Below are 21,184 nucleotides of genomic sequence, written 5' to 3'. Positions count from 1 at the left end.
TTTCATGATGGGCTCTTGGGGGATTCTTCTCTGTTGCCCTTCTTTATGGAAGTGATACTGCTGCACATCAGTGATATTGTCTGCCCCTTTTGCAGACACACACTCATGTTGTGGGTGCAAATCCCTCCTTGACACTGGACCCGGTCTGCAGAGACAACTTTGCCTTTTTTCTCCAGGAACCATTGCCAACTGTCATGGAGAGAGAACAGCCTGGCAAATCCAAATCATCTGGCCGGGCCCCTCGTGGACCCACCTGGACTGATGAGGAGACCAGAGTCCTCTTGGGTCACTGGAACACTTTGCTGGTCCAGCGCCGAGTTCAAAATATGCCTAACAACAGTGATCTCTATGCTGTACTTGCCAAGAAGATGGCTGAGGAAGGATTCCTACGCACACGAATCCAATGTAACAACCGCATCCGTGACCTTCGCAAAGCCTACCGAAAGGCAAAAGATGCAATGAGCAAGGCAGGATCCATGCCAGTTCGCTGCCGTTTCTTTAGGGAGCTGGATGAGATCTGTGGAGGAGAAACAGAAACTGTCCCCTCCTCCATAAGTCAAACAATGAAGCTCCAGTCCTCCACTACCATGGTTCAACCAGGACCATCCTGGGAACCTGTACCAGAAATATCCTGGAAGGTGGAAGAGGACTCTGAGTCTGAGGCAGCCTTTGATGAGATCAGTGATACCACACAACCTATGCAGGAAGTATTAAAGATTAAGGTGGAATCTGAACTTGAGGAAGCCACTGTTTTTCAGTTGCCGTTGCAGCCCATTTCCTCCTCATCCTCCAGCACAGTGGCACTTGCGCCTGCCTTCGAGGAGGAGCAGCAGTCTGCTATCCAGGAACCAGGCATCTTCATGCCTTCCAGGCCAGCTGCTGCTCAAGCTGCACAGCTATCATCTCCCACCTACCATTTGGAACAGAGTTTGAAAATGGGGATCCAGGACAAAGCTGCCATAGGTGAGTGTCCCTGTTAATTTTTTCCAGAACTCATCTGGAGAATCAAGACTGATTCCATTTCTCTTTGCTCTGACCATTTCACTTACTAATACATGGAAACAATGTTGGCCCCTTTTCTCTCTTGAAATTCTTCCCCTCCCCCCGACCCTGCCTGTCCAGCTTACTTGGGAAAATTTGCTCATCTTGGTCACATCTTTGAGCTTTGCCTACTGGCAGTCCTTAAAGCTCCACTGAGTTGAGCCCCGAAGCCCCTGTCTCTCTGGTTTTCAAAGTAACTTTTAAAAGGGCCCTTAATTGTGAATTGGAAGGCATTGCTGCAAAGTGACCAGTGGCAATGATTCACTTGATGCTGAAGTGATCCTTCTTTGCCAAAACTGGCTGTACATATAAGTTGTAAGATGATGGCACTAATACACTTTTTTACCTGCCCTCTGTTTGCTGACCATAAAGACATTGCTTTCTGAATAGATTGATACCTAAACAAAGACATAGTAGCAGTCACTTTCAAACCCTGGAGAAAAAGAATGCATTGTTATAGTTTTTTACTAAATACTTTAACTCTTTTTTCTTACCTTTCTGTTTTCCCTGAAACAGGAAGACCAAGACATGACTCAGAGACTGTGCAAAGGCCAGCCATGGGCAGGAGGGCGCAGCTGAGGGCTAAAAGACGCCAGGCCAGGGAGGAAACCATCAGTTGCCTGCTTGAAGAGCTAAGGGCTGGGAGGGAGGCCATGGACACGACATTCCGTCTTTTCCTTGAACAACAACGGTCATTTCAGAACAGCATCATCCGGGAGATGCGACTGGCAAGGCGAGAGCAACGTCGGGCTGCTGAAGCAGAGCTCCGAGCCCGTCAAGAGGAATGGCAGCAGCAGAGAACACAGCATGTCCTGGATGCTAATAGAACTGATGCTGAGATTGTTCGCTTCCGCCAGGAGCTCAGTCTACTTAGACACAATTTTGTGGAGTTCTTTTCAGCAACAAGACCTTCCCCTCCAGTGTCCCAAGTGAGGACACCCCCTCTTGCACCTACCCAGAGGGAGAGTCTTGGCCTGTCTGGAATACATGGGGAATGCTTGACTCCTACAGTGTCCCAGGAGTCTGCGCCTCCTCCAGTCCCACATGTACTTGGGGCATCTTCAAGGGGAAGAAGAGGAAGGCCAAGGAGACGTGGCGGTTGTACCCGGAAGCAGTTCCACAGAGAATAATCACAGGGTGGCTGAGCTGGTGCTTTTGGTGGGCTTCCTGTGGAATTGGTGCTAGACAACTTAACTTTCTACCTCTTTTATTTCTGCACTGATTGTCTTCTTTGATTTTCAGTACTTAAAAAAAATAAATCAGCTTCTAAATACTTTTTAAAATGTACTTGAATATAATAAGTGTTATGCCTCACTGCTCAATTTAATCTTTATGGTCATTTTCACTGTATGGTTCTCCAAGAATTCTGTGATCTGTTTATTCTTTCCCCGGTAATAAATTTTGTCATATACAGAGTGATGCTATATGTGTATTAAATAGGTAGACCTTTCAAAAGCAAATAGAATTAGGAACTGAGTTTTATTTATTTGATTTGATTTATATGCCAAAGCAGCTACAGTTGGGAAGATTACTCTTACCTCAATTCAGGATAGTTAGCAGTTTAAAACATATTTGCTCACTGAATGCTTCATCTCAAAGTTCTTTAGGCTTTTATGGTTTGGACTCGATGGCATGTACTTATTGAAGCTTTTCTGCCCCTTCTTCCTCACCCCATCTGCTCAGTAGCCTTTCCCTTATAGCATGTGACTGCAGTGTGGAAAGATACTGCTAGAAGGTAAATTAGCAATGGCACTTGCATGTGCATGATATTGCTGTCTGTTTGTACAAGGAGATCCTTGGGTTCAAGCCAGGAACATAACAGTGCTGCTAAAATTTTAAAATACAACCTGCTACCAGACTTTTTGTATAAAGCATATACTAGAAGTGACAAAAATCAGCAAGTCGTTCGTTTTACATATTTGAAGAATCATGGATTAAATTAGGTTCGAAAATTATCTCACACACAAACACAAGATCACCTACTCAGAACTTAAGGAAGGTTTCCCAGTCCTCCTTGGGGTCCAGTTTAATAAAAAGTAATAAAATGTTGCCTATTGTTATGCCGTGTTATGAGTGTGGATGATTTAAATTTTCGCTGATTCTAGAGAATCAGATATTAAAGCATTTTTTCTTATAATTGCAGATATCTTAAACATGTTTTAATTTTTAAATTCTTGCTTGATTTATTTATTGAATTTCTATGCTGCTTTTCCAACTGAACTATACCGTTACAAAAAATAAAAGCTCCGAATTTAGTAACCCCAGCTAAAATCACCCCCAATCAACCAACCAACCAACCTCACACCTAATCCCTCCCACAACTGCCAATCGGAGGAGGGGCAAGATCTTCTGTCAGTCCAGGCTCAACCAAATTAACACTTACAAGAATGCTTTTTGTCCCTTGTAGAAATTACCCCAGTTGATATACACATCAAGGACTGGCAATGTGCAAATATTAATACAGAGCAAACAAGTATTTGGGGCATTCCAATACTTGGAATCTAGTCCATGTATACCGCAGTCTAGAATAAGACCCACACTTGTAAGAACAAGGAGGAATAAACTTCTTAAACAGAAGTTATTTTCATTTAATAAAACAGTTTGCAGAGCAGAATGGGAATTACAGAAAGGAAAATGCACATTGATAGATATAATACAAAACTTTTCCCTAGAAAAACTGTCTACCTCCTTGAGAAATAAAAATAAGGGTGGAAACAAGGCATGGGTCTGCTCCTACAGAGAAGGGGGGTGGTTTCTTCACCCCAACAAAGCAGTGTGGAGAGAATGTGAAACCACCAGGAAGGGGAAAGGGCTGGACTGTAGAACAAAGAAGAACAACATTTGAGTCCAAAGGCACCTTTAAGACCAACAACGTTTTAGGTTTGAGCTTTTGTTTGCATTCATGCTTCCTCAGACAATGGAACAAGAATCATAAGAGTATAGATATTAGGAGAGAGTAAATTAGGAGAAAATTAGTAAACAGCATCATGACAAATATGCAGCATGATAATGAAGATCGGATAGTTCCTTGCTAGAATAACAAAATCAGTCCATTGGGTTTAATTGTCATTGACAAAAACATAGGAGAAATAAAAATGTTAATGATTAATGACAGAACAGAACAGAAAAGTGAGAGGCCAGCCAAGAGGCTGGGGTAACAGTATGTATTCCAAACGGGATACAAAACTGGGATTGAGGCGTAACTCTGTATACCTTTTTGCTAAGGAGAGGTTGGGGTGTTGGCATCAAAATGTGGAAATAATCTTTCACAGATAGTAATACAATTAATAGAAGGATCTGTTTCATTTCCAGTATATAGTTTATTTGTCTTATATTGTGTATCAATTTTTGGAACTAATTTTGATCCTGCCTTTTTAATTAATATTTTTAATATATATTTGTAATAATTTTGTATGGGGTCCTTCCATTATTTTTGTTACTTGCATTCAATGTAAAACTATGTTTTGAAAGACTCTGATGAAGCCTGCATGGTGAAACACATCGGGTCTTTGTACAATAACAATCCACTATTACGTGGCATTTTCCCCTTTTTGTTCCGTTGGTTCATTGTTGGGTGCAATCCATTTTTCATTATCCTCAGCTTTCTCAGGATGCCTTTTCTTTTTTTTGTCCCCTGCCCACAAATGTGTATACACCAAGCAGGGTTGTCAGGAAGCAGCCTCTCATGAGGGGAAAATTTGTAAAAGTGTGCCACCCTGTGCTTCCAATCCTGTATGTTTGTTCAGTTTGCTGCATACACAATAGAATTAGCTGCATAGAAATACTATAACAATCAAAAGCAGTTCATGCCTATTTACCTCCACACCTTCTTAACCCTCTTTATTTTCCAAATAAAAGTGAGTGACTAACCTGGTTGTATCCACTTATTTCAACCTACATATTTAATTTTATTATTGAGAAAACGGTTGGGGAATGGCAAGAGAGGAGAAAGGAGGAATTAAAGCTGTAAAACGCTCCAATTTCCCCTGGTGTGAAAAGCTTTAGGGAATGCTAGACGTATAGGAGATAACTGGTTTATCCATGAGTTCTCCAAGGATGCTTGGCTCGCTCTGAGCTTTAGTTGCTCCTTTATTGAGGGCAATCAATAGATGTGAGCTGCACATGCTTTGTTGGCATTTGGGTAATGGAAGGGAGCTTTAGAGTGTATCCAGGGATTGTGCTTGGAGTTTAAAAAAACTGATTGCAAACAACAGACAAGTTTACAAATAAACTTCGTCTCTTACAAACATCTGGTTTCATGCAAAAAACTGTGATTTTAACAAAATGTATCAAGAAATCTGAAAAGAGACAATGGACACTTGCATGTATTAGGCTACCAACACTTGTAAGTGTTACTGGATATGTATATACCACCTGCACACACATGCTGGATGTAGACTGCCACTTGTGGTATTTTGCTGTTCATCATTAGTAAATGGAAATAGGACGTCATGAAGCTTGGATCCTATTTCAGTCCTTGTCATTGACCACTGCAAGTGGCAACGGGGTTGTTTTGTGGATGTAGAATTTCCTTATCAGTAATGTAACATTGGCCAGCAAGAGATGAAGAATCACACTTGAGGAAATTACCAGAGTGCAAGCATTCCTGTAGTAAAAATGTAAAATAAAACAAACATGGGTCCATACCTGCTGTTCAAATGAATTTGCAAGGAATTAATTGTAGTTAACAAGCTCATTTCAGTGGGTAATAGGGGGGAAACTAAGTTTATGATGCCAAGTTTTAATGTTAGAAGAGGTTTAAAATGTGCATGAGTACATATTTATAAAGGTATGTTAAGCAAACTGAGTGTGCACAGTTTTGACTCAAGCACACATATGCATGTTAATAGAAGTAAAAGAATACATGAACAATATTTGAGAAGGTGACACTTTAATCTCATATTTTTATTTTGTTTGTCCTTGTATATTAAAGCAAAAGTAGTCTAACTTCATGGACTATATTTGTATGGTATTTGTTTAATAAGGTTCTGCCACTGCAACTAACTCTTATCTTTTTTTAGTTGCCAGCTGAAGATGAAATTTTATTGCAGAAATTAAGAGAAGAATCTAGAGCAGTCTTTTTACAGAGAAAAAGTAGAGAGCTGTTAGATAATGAGGAACTACAGGTAAGAAAACATTAAAATTGTAAAGATTGGTAATTTTAGAGCATGTAAGTGGTTACATGATCTTTCCCTAATGAGTCTAAATCCCCCTTTAAGAATTTGTGGTTTCTGCTGGACAAACATCAGACACGACCAATGGTGGGGGATGAAGCAATGATCAACTATGAAAACTTCTTGAAAGTTGGTGAGAAAGCTGGATCCAAGTGCAAGTAAGGCTACTGCTTTTTAAAATGCTTATTCTAGTCTACTTCGTGTACAGTTTTTAGTTAATTAGACAAGCAACTAAACTGCAGGTTTTTGAGTTTTGATTCTTATGTTTATAGTTTATAGTTCTTATGTTTTTTAGCTCCATAGCAGGGTTTTTGGAGCAGACTACAACAGCAGTTTAGTTAAAACTTTGGCAAAATGGAACAACTAAATTTTAACCTTAGAATAAACCTGTAGCAGCAAGATTTCTGCTGACTGGATTGTAGTGGTGCTGAATCAAATATGGGATTTCTTTCCCATATAGACCAGGAGGGTTTCTACTCTTCCTTCTGTCCGTCAAATATCTCAAAGGAATTATTATGTAGTACATTTTTTATCCCATCCTTCCTCCAAGGAATTGAGGACAGTGTATATTTTTCTCCCTTCAAGTTTTCATTGCTGTTGCTAGTGAAAAGTTATGTGTGTTAGCCATACATGACCATTTTCTGCACACTTTCCTTGTATTAAAAAAATTCCTTTCTAATGTGCTCTGCAATATGTTTGCACTAGCTCCCAGGGACATGGTTGTCACAGCTGATGTACTGACTCTCCACCCTCCCTTTTTGTTAGCATACATGTACTATCATTTTAGCATACATGCGCTATTCAGTTTTGAAGTCAAGGTGGAGAAAATTCTCCTTGTGGAAGCAGACAGTGAATATTTCTCTTTGTGCCATTCCAGCTGCAGCCATTGGTAGCTAGTAGATGGTAAAAGTCAGAGATTTGTTCCAAACAAAAACAAAGTTTGAGTCCATTGGCACCTTTAAGATCAACACAAATTTATTCAAGGAATAAGCTTTCATGTGCAAGCACACTTTTTCAGCTACAGGGAAACAGAATTTCCTTAACCATTATATTTAGATAGAGAGACGCTACCTGTATAGGTATACAGTATGGGAAGTTGTTTACACACTGCTTTCTATATGGAGCTGCCTTACCGTAGTTTTATTTCTAGTTATCACCACTCTACAGTTTTAAATTGTGAATCGAGTCTGTCTTTCTTCAAGAAAAGGTTGTTGAGTAAGAAACTGTAGCTCCAGGCTAAACTGAACATAACAGAATTTTGTGTGTATTAAGTACCATGAAGTTACGTACCACAGGATGGCCTGTGAATTAATTACTCCAGTACTTATTAACAGCCTTGCTCAGGTCTTGCAAACTGAGAGCTGGGGATTCTTTTATTGAGTCCAATAGAATTGTAGACTCCATTTAACTAGGATGTGCCTTTGATACAAACCTCTGATGCTTAAGATTAGCTCAAGACCAATTGGATGTTATACAGGAGATACACGGCTCTGGGAGAGAGGCTTAACCATCTTCTCTGCACTGTTTCTCCCCCAAAGAAATTGTTCCTCTCTCTCGTCTCCACAGCCCCATATCTAAATTAACTCTTTCCACTTGGCAGTTTTTTAGTGTCAAACAATGAGACTGTTCATTTCTTAGTTAAGGTATCATTTGGCCCTCAGACAGGGAAATCTTATTGGAAATACATTGTTATAAGTGTAGAATTTTGAGATTTGTTATGTAGTTTTTTTACATATGTGCTAAAAGTCTAAGAGTAGTGATGAGGAGTTCCTCAATCTCACTGCATTCCATATATTTCTGTGATTCGCCTTCTCATATACTAATGGGCCACAAAATAGAAACGCAAAGGCATCCAAACCTATCCCTCACATTGCCCCCAAATAATTACCATGATTTAATCGACTGTAGCTTTGAACTGCAGAACTTCAACATGATTACTTTTTCTGTTTCACAGGCAGTTCTTCACAGCTAAAGTCTATGCTAAGTTACTTCACAATGATCCATATGGAAGGATCTCTATCATGCAGTTTTTCAATTATGTGATGAGAAAAGGTGGGTTTGTTTCAGATCCTGTGATGATATGTTTGCAATAATTCTAGAACTTTCATAGCAAGAAGATAAACAGTTTACATTGCTGGACAGTGGACTATAGGATTTAACAAAAGTGAGTGTACTGGGTTTCATTTTTCTAACATGCAACCTTTTTATTACCATAGGTGAAGGGAAAAAATATCCTGGAAATTTGTTTTTGAGAGTTTAGAAAAGAGAAGAAAGTCTGTCAGAAATTCCCTTGAATAGTAGATCAAAAGACACAGGTCAAAACTGAACAGAATATTTTGTATAATTATGTGACAAATTAACATTTCTTTTGGGCCTAGCAAAACTTGTCTAGAGGCTTTTGGTATAGGCTGTTACTTTGTGTAAAAGGAGTGCCAGGTTAGAAGTAACAGTGAGCTTCTTGCGTACTGTTTCTGACCTGAGTTGCATATTTGCCACATATTTACACAGCAAGTTGTGCTGCACAAGCCAAAAACTGGGTAAGAAATACCTTCCTGCTTCCAATGCACTGTAAAGAAATCTCCTGTAAAGTGACATCATGCCTGCTCTTGCAAATCTGGTTCTGCTCATACAGAAAGAGATGGGGGTGGCACACAGGCTTGGCTGCTATCTAAGAGCTGCCAGTTGATATCATCAATGCACAAAAACTGCATTACTTTAATGTATGGCATTCGGAGCTCAGGCTCCAAATGTACAAATACAGATGACATCTGAATGTAGTTAATGTAGTGACCTCCTTAGACATTGTACCATAAGCTAACAGGAATGTTTATGGTCATGGACACTATCTTTGTATTAAGCTGGAAGCTTTTTAGATGCAATCTCTGTAATACTTAATGGCTTAGATCCACTGTTCCAAGAATCATCTTTCTTGGGCTGGAAAGGGAATGATGATCAGAGCTTTTTATGGTTCCACCAAAAATCTCCAGAATTCAGCCTGGCCTGGAGGGAATTCACCTACCATCCCACAGTGGCAATCAGCAATTCTCCAGGTAAGCACAGAAGGGCCACAAGAGACAAAACCTGGCAAATCCCCTCCTGCCCACACAATCTGCCTAAGTTCATAAAATCAGCATTTCTGTCAGATGACTATCTAGCCTCTAGTCAAAAACTTCCAAAGAAGGCGAACCCTCCATTTCCCAAGGAAACCTGTTCCACTGAGGAACCGCTCTGTCAGGAACTTCTTCCGGATGTTTAGCCAACCATTGGTTGTGCTCTGACCCTCTGGGGCAACAGAAAACAATTCTGTTCCATCTTCTATATAAGACAGTCTTTCAAGTATTTGAAGATGGTTATGCCATCACCTCTCTCCAGGCTAAACAGACCAAGATCCCTCAGCCTTTCCTCATACAACTTGGTCTCACCAAATCCCTCACCATCTTCATATACCTCTTCTGGACATGCTCCAGTTTCTCTACATCTTTCTTCAGTTGTGGTGCCCAAAACTGAACACAGTACTCCAATTGAGGTCTTACCAGAGTGAAGTAAAGCTTCTGTAAAGCTCTTGGGAACTTGAGCAGGTACACTTCCTTGGGAAGTGGCGGGTTCTCCTTCTTTTTGAGCAGAGGCTAGATAGTCATCTGACAGAAATGCTGATTTTATGAACCTAGGCAGATCTCATATCATCTAGACACTATACTTCTTTTAATACAGCCCAAACTCAAGTTTGCCTTTTTAGCTACTGACTTACACTGCTGACTCATGTTCAGTGTCTGGTCTACTAAGACTCCCAGATCCTTTTCACGTGTACTACTGCCAAGACAAGTCTCTCCCATCTTATATTGGTGTATTTGGTTTTTCTCACCTAAATGAAGAATTTTACATTTATCACTACTGAAATTTATTTTAGCCCAGTTTTCTAGCCTATCAAGATTATCTTGTATTCTGATTCTGTCTTCTGGTGTGTTTGCTACTGCTCCCATTTTAGTGTCATCTGCAAATTTAATCAGGACCCCCTCTGTTCCTTCATCCAAATCATTTATGAATATGTTGAACAACACAGGGCCCAGGACAGATCCCTTCGTCATTCATCTCCTTCCTCCCTCCCTTCACTTATTGACCTCTTTTTTTCCAATTAGAACTCAAATTAGCATAAATAACACCATTCTGATTTATTTTAATTGTTTAGAAAGTAATATGCATATGCATGTAATGTAACTGTTTTATTTAGCTTTGTGTGTATCTGCAGAATGTTCTCTTATGAGAATTTAATTCATTATATTAGGAAATCTTACCAGCACTTCCATGTGTGTTCTTTGTGTATGTATTATATACTTAGTGTTATCTTGTGCTGCCAAGTACAGTATTTGCTGGCATATAAGACTACTTTTTTCCCGTGAAAAACATGCCTCCAAGTGGGGGGTCCTCCTATACACCGGGTGCACTTCAGTTGGGATAGACATAGCTGCCCATAGTACTGTAATGTGATGTAACAAACTCTATGTTTTGAGTGGAAATGTTGGGGGGGGGGTCGTCTTATACGCCCAGTCGTCTTATACGCCAGCAAATACGTATATTATTTGTCTCACAACAGATTTTATCATAATATTTCTGTTTTGGTTTGACAGTATGGCTTTACCAGACAAGAATAGGCCTCAGTTTATATGATGTGGCTGGGCAAGGTTATCTCAGAGAATCAGTAAGTAATGTGTGCTCATCTTGGAATGTATTTATCTGGCATAATCATATAATTTGATTTCAGGCCTCTTAATTTGAGAAGGAAAAAGGTAATGTGGTCATATTCTGTTTATAGTTAATAAATATATTAGCCTAGGAAATAATGCTGTGCTGAAGCTGTTTGATAATGCAGTATTAAAATTATCTGTCGAATTAGTATTTCTGTTCATGCATCATTCACCTTGGAATGTTTTACTAGCATAAGTACCCAATTAATTCCAGAGAAAGTACAGCTCAAAGGAATGTTCAGGACTATCTTGTTAATTCCATTGTACTGAGCTGGGTGGGATCCTATTTGACAAAACATCAACATCTTCACTTTATCTTAAGTTATATTGTGCTTCTGGTAGAGAGGCCTCTCAACAAACATTAAATATGTCAGGAAGGATATTGTATATAGGGCTGTGTTTGGCGGGGGGAGAGAGACAACAGCAAGGCTTGCACAAATATGGGGTGGTTGTTTGAGCTGAAATGTCTGTCTATGCAAAGAAATAACTTCTCCATTGGGAGGCGAATCACCAAAGGATTGCTAAGTTTTAGTATTTTTTAAAGGTCAGCACTGGCTAGTGTTTGAAGACTTCCAAAGAATACCAGGGTTGTGACATGGAGGCAGGCAATGGAAGCCACCTCTGAACATCTTTTGCATTGAAAACCCTACTGGATCACCATAAGTCATCTGTGGCAGCACTTTTCACCCCCACCATTTTCTAAAAACCTGGGGACTGCTCTAAATTTGTATAAACATGTTTCCTTTCTGTAGCTGGAACCATTAATTGGTTTTTTTTCCAATCCATACTCTGAGCTCTAGTTCAGAGTGAGATATTTGATTAAATAACCAAAAATCAGCTTCATGGGGATTAAACATGTTCCAGGATGTGACATGGAATGTTAAGTGATTAGTTAAGAGGTGAAGTAGCGGAAGACAAGAAAAATGACCTGCTCAAACTCCAAAGAGCTTTACAGAATCTCACATGAGAAAACCGGAGTGTGGGGAGAGACTTTCTAAATAGTCTCTCTCCCTACTCCTGCATCTGCAGTTCCTTGCAGATCTCCAACTTGTGACTTCTCCAAGTTAGTCACCTTCAAAGTAGAGTGCCTATTAGTAGGGCAACAGAACAGGATTAGAGTTTCTGCATACTTGTCAGATTGCTTGGGTGAGCAGGAAATTATTCATTTGTAAATTTAAAAAAATGTTTAAAAGCAACATTGTGAGATCAGTGAATGTTCTAGCAGACATAGAATGTTTGGGAGAGATAAATATGAGTTAAGGAGGAAAGAGAAGGGAATTTAAAACTGTCAGGACGTCTCCAGGAGCCCCGACCTCCTGGATAAAGAGTGGCATGGTTGCCCGAGAAGGCATCGCCTCTGATGCTGCAGAGGTAAAGGGCCAGGGCAGGGGAAAGGCTGGGGAGAATGCTGCTGCTGCTGCTGCCACCACAGCTGCAAGGGCCCCCAAGTTCAAACAGGCACAGGAGCACCAGACCGCTGCCTTGGCAGCACACAGATGGCAGACTCTGGAGCTGGGACCCTCAAAGGGGGAAAGCCAAGACTCGAGTCTCCAGGATGGAATGGGACACATCCTCAGGGTTGGGGCTCAGCGGAGAGAGTGGGAAGGGCCAGAAGGTTCCACATTTATCATCCTACCCCTACAACCCTCCAGACCCACGGGTAGACTTATCTGGCCGAACACTGAGAAGGATGAGGGAGCCAGGAGTGGCCTGAGGTGGGGAATGACAGTCTTGGAGGCAAACCTGGGAAGAGAGGTAAAGGACAGTTCAGGAAGAAGGGTGGGGTTTATGTAAACTTGGTTGGGCTAACAAGGGGGGAGGAAGAGGCATAAAAAGGATAAAAAGGAGGAAGGAGAGGGACAAGGGGTGTTGGCGGAGAAAGTAGTGTGCAAAAGGAGTGGAAGGAGCTGATAAGTTGATACTGAACAGAACAGGATCTGGACAGAGGCAATCAACTCCCAAGCTGAGGGGGAGGGGAAACGGCCTGAAGATTCTAGCCTGGAGAGAGATGAGGAAGACTCTGATACATCTTCTTCATCAGGAAGTTCAGCTGGGAGAATCAAAATTAGGCCTTCTGGCTTCTCAGCCAGATTACCTAGTGTAACTCCAAGAATGCAAATAAAGCAAGAGCCTGCTGGAGACACCTCTAAACCTATCCTGCATCTGTCTTCATTTGGGACAGGAGGTCCTGAGAAGCCCCAAGTCCAGAGGGCTTAAAACCTCACAAAAACAAAAATAAAACAACGAAAGATGGGTTATGAGGTTATTCTTAACTGCGTGAGTGTGAAGGAAAGTACTGGGTCAGGAGGAATTTCACACACTCCACAGAGAGAGTCTCATAGTCTCTTGTTTTAATAACTCCCATCATTCTACATTAATAGGAATTCTACTAGTCAGTGGCTTAAATATAGCTCAAGACCAATTTTAGTTATCTTTTTTTCCATATGGAGTTAGTCGAATACAATAAAAACCTGTCTGAAACCTGGTGAGAAAACATTAGAGATCTAGTTCCACAATAAAAGGACAAGAAAGTGTTTAGAAGACTAAGCCGAAGACAAAGACTTGACATACATATTATGAAATACAAAAGAAGTATGAAAAATTTCTTATGAAATCATCAATAAAGTTTGATTTTTCTTGTTTTATTTTCCAGGACTTAGAAAATTATATCCTGGAACTTATCCCCACTTTGCCACAGTTGGATGGTTTAGAAAAGTCTTTTTATTCATTCTATGTCTGCACTGCAGTCAGGAAGTTTTTCTTCTTTTTAGATCCCCTTAGAACAGGTAAGTTCATCTACAGCCAACTTAAAAAGAAACCCCTAATTATGTCGAATATAGGAATTGGTTGTCTTTGTGCTGAGAGCTTTCCTAGATTTCAGTTCCTCAGTCTGAGTATTGTAGTTATTGCTCCTCATTATCACCAAGGGGCTTTTCCGGAGCACAGCATTCATCCGCAGGATTGAGCATGTGAAGGACTTCTTGTAACATGCCTGTTGACTGAATGCTTGGGCTCTCCAGTATGCCCTTTTAGTGGTAGGACAATATACCAGGCAAATAATTGCACATAATAATGTTGACTTTGCATCGCTTGTGTGGAATCAAAATAGCACTGCATCATTTAATCATCTGCTGATGCAGAATCCTTTGAGAAGAGAAACAAAGCTGCACAAAGGCTGAGGTGCTGCCCTTACAAAATCTAGAGCAAGCAGGAGACTCCACTAATCTTTCCCTTCATAATTCATTAAGGGCTAAGTGGGTGGAGAGTGGGCGAAGCGCCTTCCGATTGGCCCATCATCAGGACAGACAGCAATTCTAGACAATCGGGTGAGGGCACAATCTAGGCCCTCACCAGGGCAGGCTAGAAAGCAACAGGGAAGCAGCAGGACACCGTGAATAAAAATGGAGGCCTTCCCCTCAGGCCTAGAAGCACACCCGGGTGTGCTTCTAGGCCCGAGGAGAAGGCCACGCTGCCGCCGGGGAGAAGGGGGGGAAGCAGGCCTTCCCCCACCGGGCCCAGAAACGCCGTACCTGGGGGCAATGCCACCTCTATGTGTCTGCTGGGCGGCCACGGCAGGGGGGGCCTTTCAAAGCCCGTTCTCATTAATGGGCTTTGAATCTAGTTCTTATTATAATACGCAATAGCATAATCCAACCTGCTGTAACTAGCCATTGGGTTATCATACTAATTTAATATATTTCTATGCCACCTTTCCACCCAACTGAAGCTTCCCAAGGCAGCAACGTTCCAAACAGTAAAATATGTTTAAGAGCATTTAAAATACAAATATATATAACAAATTTTAAACAATACAATAAAATATTTGGAGAGATAAAAGCACACAGATAAGAGGGCTAATAAAAGCTAATGAGGACATCTCTACCCCCCTCCCTCCCAATGTCTTTGCTGACTGGCAGAAGGCAATAATATAAGGAGACAGACAAATTTTCAGCACAACCATGAAGGCTTTTTCTCAGGTTGTCATTCATCTAGCTGCCAACAGTGGGGGGATCCTAAGCAGGGCCTCTGAAGGTGCCCTAAGAGGTCGGGTGGGTTCATAAGTTAGTAGGCAGTTCATAATATGTGAGGCCTCAGTCATAGTTAGCATAGTTAGCTAAGGACCCTGTCAGAGCTTTCAACTTTCTGGAGGGCCTGTAAGACGCAGCTTTTCCGCCAGGCATTCATTTGAGGCCAGGCTAGGAAGAACTGCTCCCTCCCTGTGCAATCTGATAAAGCCTCTGGGGCATATCTGTAGCTGCACCCGGGAGGATTTGTTACTATTAAGATTTGGAGGCCGGGGTTGGGTACGGTCTAGTGATTTCATCCTGCTGTTGTGTTTTTACCACTATCTTGGGTTTTATTGGGATCTTATTATTTTATGGGATTTTAGCCAGTGTTTCCAGGAGTGGCTGTCTAAAAATTTGAAAATAAATAAATAAATATTGGTCCCACAAGATTTGGCTTTAGGGCTATATTTCCTTTTTTGCTATTGTAGGCTCAGCAACAATCTTGAATATTCTATATTAGAACTATAGACTAGAACCCAGCAGGGAGTTCCCATGGATGAAAGGATTTCCATCTGTGGATTGTGGCTTTCTCATCTTCCCTTTCTGCCACAGCCTAAAATACTCTTTGAAATGCTGCTCCCCAAGGAAAATGCTGCAGTGGATCCAATCTCTGGGTTTTGCTCTGTTCAATACCCAATTGAACATATTGGAGCTGCTCTGGAGTTTGGTAAAAATAATGCATGTTTTTCTCTTTTGAAATTCGATGACCACCACCCCCCAACCTAGTTTTTTTTTTTATAGTGGTGATGAGGAATGTGGGGTCTTCATCAGGATTAGAGGAATACCAGTGAAAACACTGAAACCATACAAGTATGAGATTTTCTGTTTTTCAAAGAAAGGGGAAGTAATTCCACAGGAAGAATAACTTTTTGATCAGTAGGAAGCTCTCATTTAATTATTTTCCTCCTGCTTTTAATTATTTTCCTCCTGCTTGTGAAGGGCTAATGGCTAAATAACTTGTGATTTGCTCTTTCTTGACTGATGGGAAAGTTTTGAAAAAAAATTAAAATTCATGTTCCCATGCAAGCTTCTTGGAAATAGAGTATATCGGGCCTTGCTGTAGCCCCAAGCATACCCTAGCCATTCACTCATTGTTTTTCAGTAGCCTTCTCATATGCATTTTCTTGATAGAGAGAGATCAATGCTGTTCTTATTGGCCTAGGTGGGATGTGCATAAACACATGTAAATTATTGTTAATTATTTAAACTTTTTCCTTCTAGGGAAGATAAAAATACAGGATATTTTAGCCTGCAGCTTCCTAGATGACCTACTCGAAGTAGGTGTTTTGGTGTATACTTTTCGTTTTTTATGCCCTTGCTACATACAAGGAGCTCTAACTCATTATTTCCATGTTCTTTCAGTTACGGGATGAAGAACTTTCTAAAGAAAGTCAAGAAACCAACTGGTTTTCTGCTCCATCTGCATTGAGGGTTTATGGTATTTATTTATTAGTTATATTTATAGGCCGCTGCTCCCGGCCTGCTGGCTTGCGGTGGCTAAAAGCAGATAAAACAATATAATAAAATACATAGAAACTCCAGTCCCAAAACAAACTGAAACCAACCCCCCTTTCCTCCCCACCAGTCTGCCTAGTCACCCAGGATAGTGTTACCAGAAGGAGACACCAGAGGAGAGGCAAGATTTCTTTTCAGCCTGGGCTCAACCAAAAGCCTGGTGGAAAAGCTCCCTCTTGCAAGCCCTGCAGAACTGTTAGCATATATACATTATAATTTGGATCCTATAAATTCAACCTCTGATGGCAGCATTCTCCACTGTGTAAAATAGTTGCTGGGTTTTTTTGCCCTTGTATGTGTTAAGCGCCCTGGCTTTCTTTAGTCAGGCTGCCTTGTCAAGGGACATTTGCTGTTCCTGTCTCCCACTGCTGGAACTCCTAAACAGCTCTCCAAACACATTTTACTTGTGAGTTCTTGTGAGTTCCAGGGAGTACCACAGTGGGAATTTCCCCCGGAGGCACTGGGAGGTGGGGGAGGGGGAGTCTGGAAACAGGAGAGGAGGGTGGGTTTTATTTATTCTCGCCACCATGGTAAGGTAAAGGTAAAGGTATCCCCTGTGCAAGCACCGGGTCATGTCTGACCCTTGGGGTGACGCCCTCTAGCGTTTTCTTGGCAGACTCAATACAGGGTGGTTTGCCATTCCCTTCCCCAGTCATTACCGCTTGCCCTCCAGCAAGCTGGGTACTCATTTTACCGACCTCGGAAGGATGGAAGTCTGAGTCGACCTTGAGCCAGCTGCTGGGATTGAACTCCCAGCCTCATGGGCAGAGCTTTCATACTGCATGTCAGCTGCCTTACCACTCTGCGCAACAATAGGCTCATCACCACCATGGTAGTGGGGGGTTAATATTTCTTTTAATATTTCTTTTATGTGGGGTTTTATGTTTTTATCTTTGTAACGTGCCATGAGAGGGGCCCCTAATAGCAGTGGAAAATAAATCAAGAGAGAGAGAGAGGAGAGGGGTAGGGAGGTAGTGAGGTAGGTAGGCTTACAAACAATTAACCAGACTTTGTAAAAGTAATTAAAGATTTATGAAATGAACTAAAAACAGCTATCAAGTACAGTCTTACCAGGTCCAGATAAAAAGAAAATAACAAAACTGACCGTCTAGCGAATATACTGCATATCTGTGTTGCGGATGACAAGTCTCTTAGGAGCTTTAGAAAGTAATATAGCATAGAAGCCCAAACAATAAAATGCAGTAGCATAGCAGCATTCTAGCCTAGCAGTCAGCCATAGCAAAGCATATCCCTTCCTAGCCTATAGTCCCAATTATAATCCTTTGCCCCGTGGAGTTGGGTGTTCTCTCTCAGCCAGCCAAAGGTCTTCTCAGGAATCTTCACGAAAATAATGGACTTTGTTTCTTCCAAAAGATGCTAGGTCCTGCTCCTATTTTTGCCCTCACTTAATTTCTTTTTCAAGGTTGACTCAGCCTTCCATCTATCCGAGGTCAGTAAAATGAGCTTGCTGGGGGGTAAACGGTAATGACTGGAGAAGGCAATGGCAAACCACCCCCCGTATTGAGTTTGCCATGAAAAAGCTGGAGGGCATCACCCCAAGGGTCAGATATGACCCGGTGCTTGCACAGGGGATACCTTTACCTTTTACCTTTTTACTTCCTTTTTCATCTCAAGATCAGCCTCAAGGGTTTAATCAGGTGAGCGATAGTACACCCCCACTTTTAAGTAACTCTTGGGGGCCAGTATTTCCACCCATATCATTTCTGTTGGGGGGGGGGTTAATTCCCCTGACGTTTTCTAATTTATTGGATTTTGATGTACAATGCAACACCTCCACCAGCCCATCCCTCTCCCTCCTGAGCATTCTACAGAGCATTCTATAGCAGGCTCGTTATGCCTCCTGGGCCTTCCATTACCTAATTTTGCTCTGCATTATTTAAATGTTAGATGCATAAATAATACTGTTGTTTTCAGACACAATTCTCAAAATGTCAGCATTGTCAATGAGCTATTATTCTGAAACCCTCCTGAAGATAACAGTACTGACCTACCTTTTGGGACTGTTTTAAATATGTGGATAAGGGATTATAGAATCAGAATTGGAAGGGACCTCCTGGGTCATCTCGTCCCACCCCCCGCACAATGCAGGACACTTACAACCCTATCGCTCATCCACTGTAACCTGCCATCCTATTGTTAGGCATTTCAGCACCAAAGCCTGAGCCATTGTAATCTAAAATATTGTGGCTTTGTATCTAGAACTAATATCTTTTTTTCTTCTCCCCCTCATCCCTCAGGCCAGTATTTAAATCTGGACAAAGATCACAATGGCATGCTTAGCAAAGAGGAACTATCTCGTTATGGGACAGGGACTCTAACCAACATATTTTTGGACCGTGTCTTCCAAGAGTGTCTAACTTATGATGGGGAGATGGTACTGTTTTGTCAAAGCAATGTTTTGTTTGGGTTTTTAAGTCCTCCTGTTTATAAAGGCTGAAACTTGAAATTCATATACATTGACTGGAATGAAGGCTAAATTATTATTTGAATAAATGAAATCCCACACATTGTGAATTCATAACTGGCCTAGCAGCTAGCTGAATAAGACATTGTTGTGATGGGGAGGACAGGGGACTCTTCACTGTTTGCCTCCTATTAGAAAAGCAAAAAATCAGCATGGAATTTATGAACTATGTGTGCACAAACTATATAATTGCCTAAGTCCTTACCCTGCTAACATTTATGTAATTTGTGTCATTAAACCCAGTCAGCTAAATGGGCATGGTCTGCCTACCCAAACTGACTGTACAGTTGGCTTATTGTTTTGGAACAATGCTGTGGTCATTTTTGAATAAGGTTGTTCATTTTCTTGTAAGGAATTTGTCCAAATGCATGCTGAACTAAGACTTAATAGCTGACACTAAGAACAGCAATGCATAGTTTTCGTTCTCTTCTGAATTATCTAAACAGTGCCAGAGCTGTGGTAGGATTCAGACAAGCAGTAGCAAGTTGTCTTCTCTTCTGTTTTAGCACATTTGGTCACATGCCATATTTCATCCAATGGCAATTGAATGAATGATACAGGGAATATTTTAATTGCCTAACAAAGAATGTGATAAGCTATTGTTTGAAAGTTCAATAGATTGCTCTTTAATGCTGTTGATAAAAATCTATGGGTATGCTTGTCTGCCTAATAGCTGGCAAGTATTTTCTGCACTCTTTTCTTCCCTCAGCAACCATTTTCTGTTTCCTGCTGTCTGTCAGTGAAAACTTAACTGCTCCCCTACAAGGAAATAGCCACCACTTATGTTTTGCTTGCAAATCAATTTAGAAAGAGGACTATAATAAACATGATTGCATCTGCTTTTAGGACTACAAGACGTACCTGGACTTTGTACTTGCATTAGAAAACAGAAAGGAACCTGCAGCTCTGCAGTATATTTTCAAGCTGCTTGATATAGAGAACAAAGGCTACCTGAATGTCTTTTCCCTTAATTATTTCTTTAGGGTAAGTTCCTTTTTGTAGAGGTAGCAATTTTTTTTTAGACATGTGTTGTTACATTCAGTGTGCCTGTACTTAAAAGACCAATGGGCAATTACTTTAAATCACCAGCGCTCCATGTGAGCGGTTTGGCACCTTTCACGGAAGGTATAAATGTTTACAATGCTTTTTAAAAAGAGTTCAGAGTATTTTCACCATGAAGAAAATACTTTGTTATGATTTAATTGTAAATCTGATTTTCTGAAAATTGAAATTTTCATCAAAATTAACACTTTTTACATCAAGACTTGCCTGAAGATATGAGTTGATAGTGACCACTAGTGATTATTATCTGGTTGCAGTTGATCAGAGCACAGCTTTTCAAAAACATTTAATATTGCTTTACTGCTTTCTTTGTAAAATTCTATCATTGATTGAAAGAAATGTTTCATCCTATTATAAAAGTAAATCTTGGCTATGGTTTCCTAATGCTAGTAACCAAGGGCTTCATACAGTTGCAGTGATCACTGAATCAGCATGTCACAGATCTGCTGATTCAGCTGTTAAATAATGATCAATATTACACCATGACAGATACCATTTTAACTCCCACTGCCAATAGAAGTGTTTATCAAAATGAGATTCTTTTCCTTTTTTATTTTTGTTTTTAAAAAAGCCAAAATGCTAGTAGGAATATGCCTTTTCATGATTTTATTGTCAAATCCAACACATTTTATTCAGATAAAATCAATAAAACCACTTCAAAGTTTTGTTTGTGAAACCAACATCCACTTTTTATTGATCAAATCCAGTTCTGTGCCTATTAAAGGAAAGTATTCTGCTGATAATGTTTCAGGGGTAGGATAATTCAGCTGAGAGTTTCCAAAAAAATCTGGAATACTTTCAAAGCTTTTACAGTAAGTGCTCTGCAGGCTTAAAATCCATCCAGAGCTGTGTTCTTTTAGCAGCATGGAACAGATTAATTCCTCTGTAACAAACATCAATTGGCCCTTCATCTTCCAATTATTTTTGCTTCCAGCATACACTTTACACAGTTCATCTCAACGTCTGGGTTAAAAGCTTATTTTAACAATGAAGCATGCTGTCTGCCTCAGTCCTCCTTTTCTTCAAAATGGGCTAGGAGGTAGAAATTGTTGCACATGGACTGAACAGATGGTTGGCCCTTTTGGCTTTGATAGTGCT

General features: G+C 40.7%; 1 protein-coding gene across 9 annotated transcripts in view; it reads left to right on the top strand.

Moving 5' to 3' along the window:
* Positions 1-21,184, top strand: part of PPP2R3C (protein phosphatase 2 regulatory subunit B''gamma) — a 65,196-nt gene that overhangs the window by 40,982 nt on the left and 3,030 nt on the right. For 5 of the 9 annotated variants that reach the window (XM_077323100.1, XM_077323097.1, XM_077323098.1 and 2 more), the window contains exons 3-4: positions 177-963; positions 1,558-2,324. In XM_077323100.1, coding sequence (XP_077179215.1) covers positions 177-963; positions 1,558-2,171 — 1,401 coding nt within the window. In that variant the 3' untranslated portion in view covers positions 2,172-2,324. Of the gene's footprint in view, positions 1-176; positions 964-1,557; positions 2,325-6,062; positions 6,168-6,260; positions 6,374-8,169; positions 8,268-10,840; positions 10,912-13,610; positions 13,744-16,245; positions 16,302-16,386; positions 16,463-18,797; positions 18,935-19,870; positions 20,009-21,184 lie in introns of those variants that run through there. The other 4 variants (XM_077323103.1, XM_077323102.1, XM_077323101.1 and 1 more) reach the window with 1 other exon arrangement.

This window comes from Paroedura picta, chromosome 2, assembly GCF_049243985.1.
Source record: "Paroedura picta isolate Pp20150507F chromosome 2, Ppicta_v3.0, whole genome shotgun sequence".
In the NCBI taxonomy this organism is placed as follows: domain Eukaryota; kingdom Metazoa; phylum Chordata; class Lepidosauria; order Squamata; family Gekkonidae; genus Paroedura; species Paroedura picta.
This window is presented reverse-complemented; position numbering and strand designations above follow the sequence as displayed.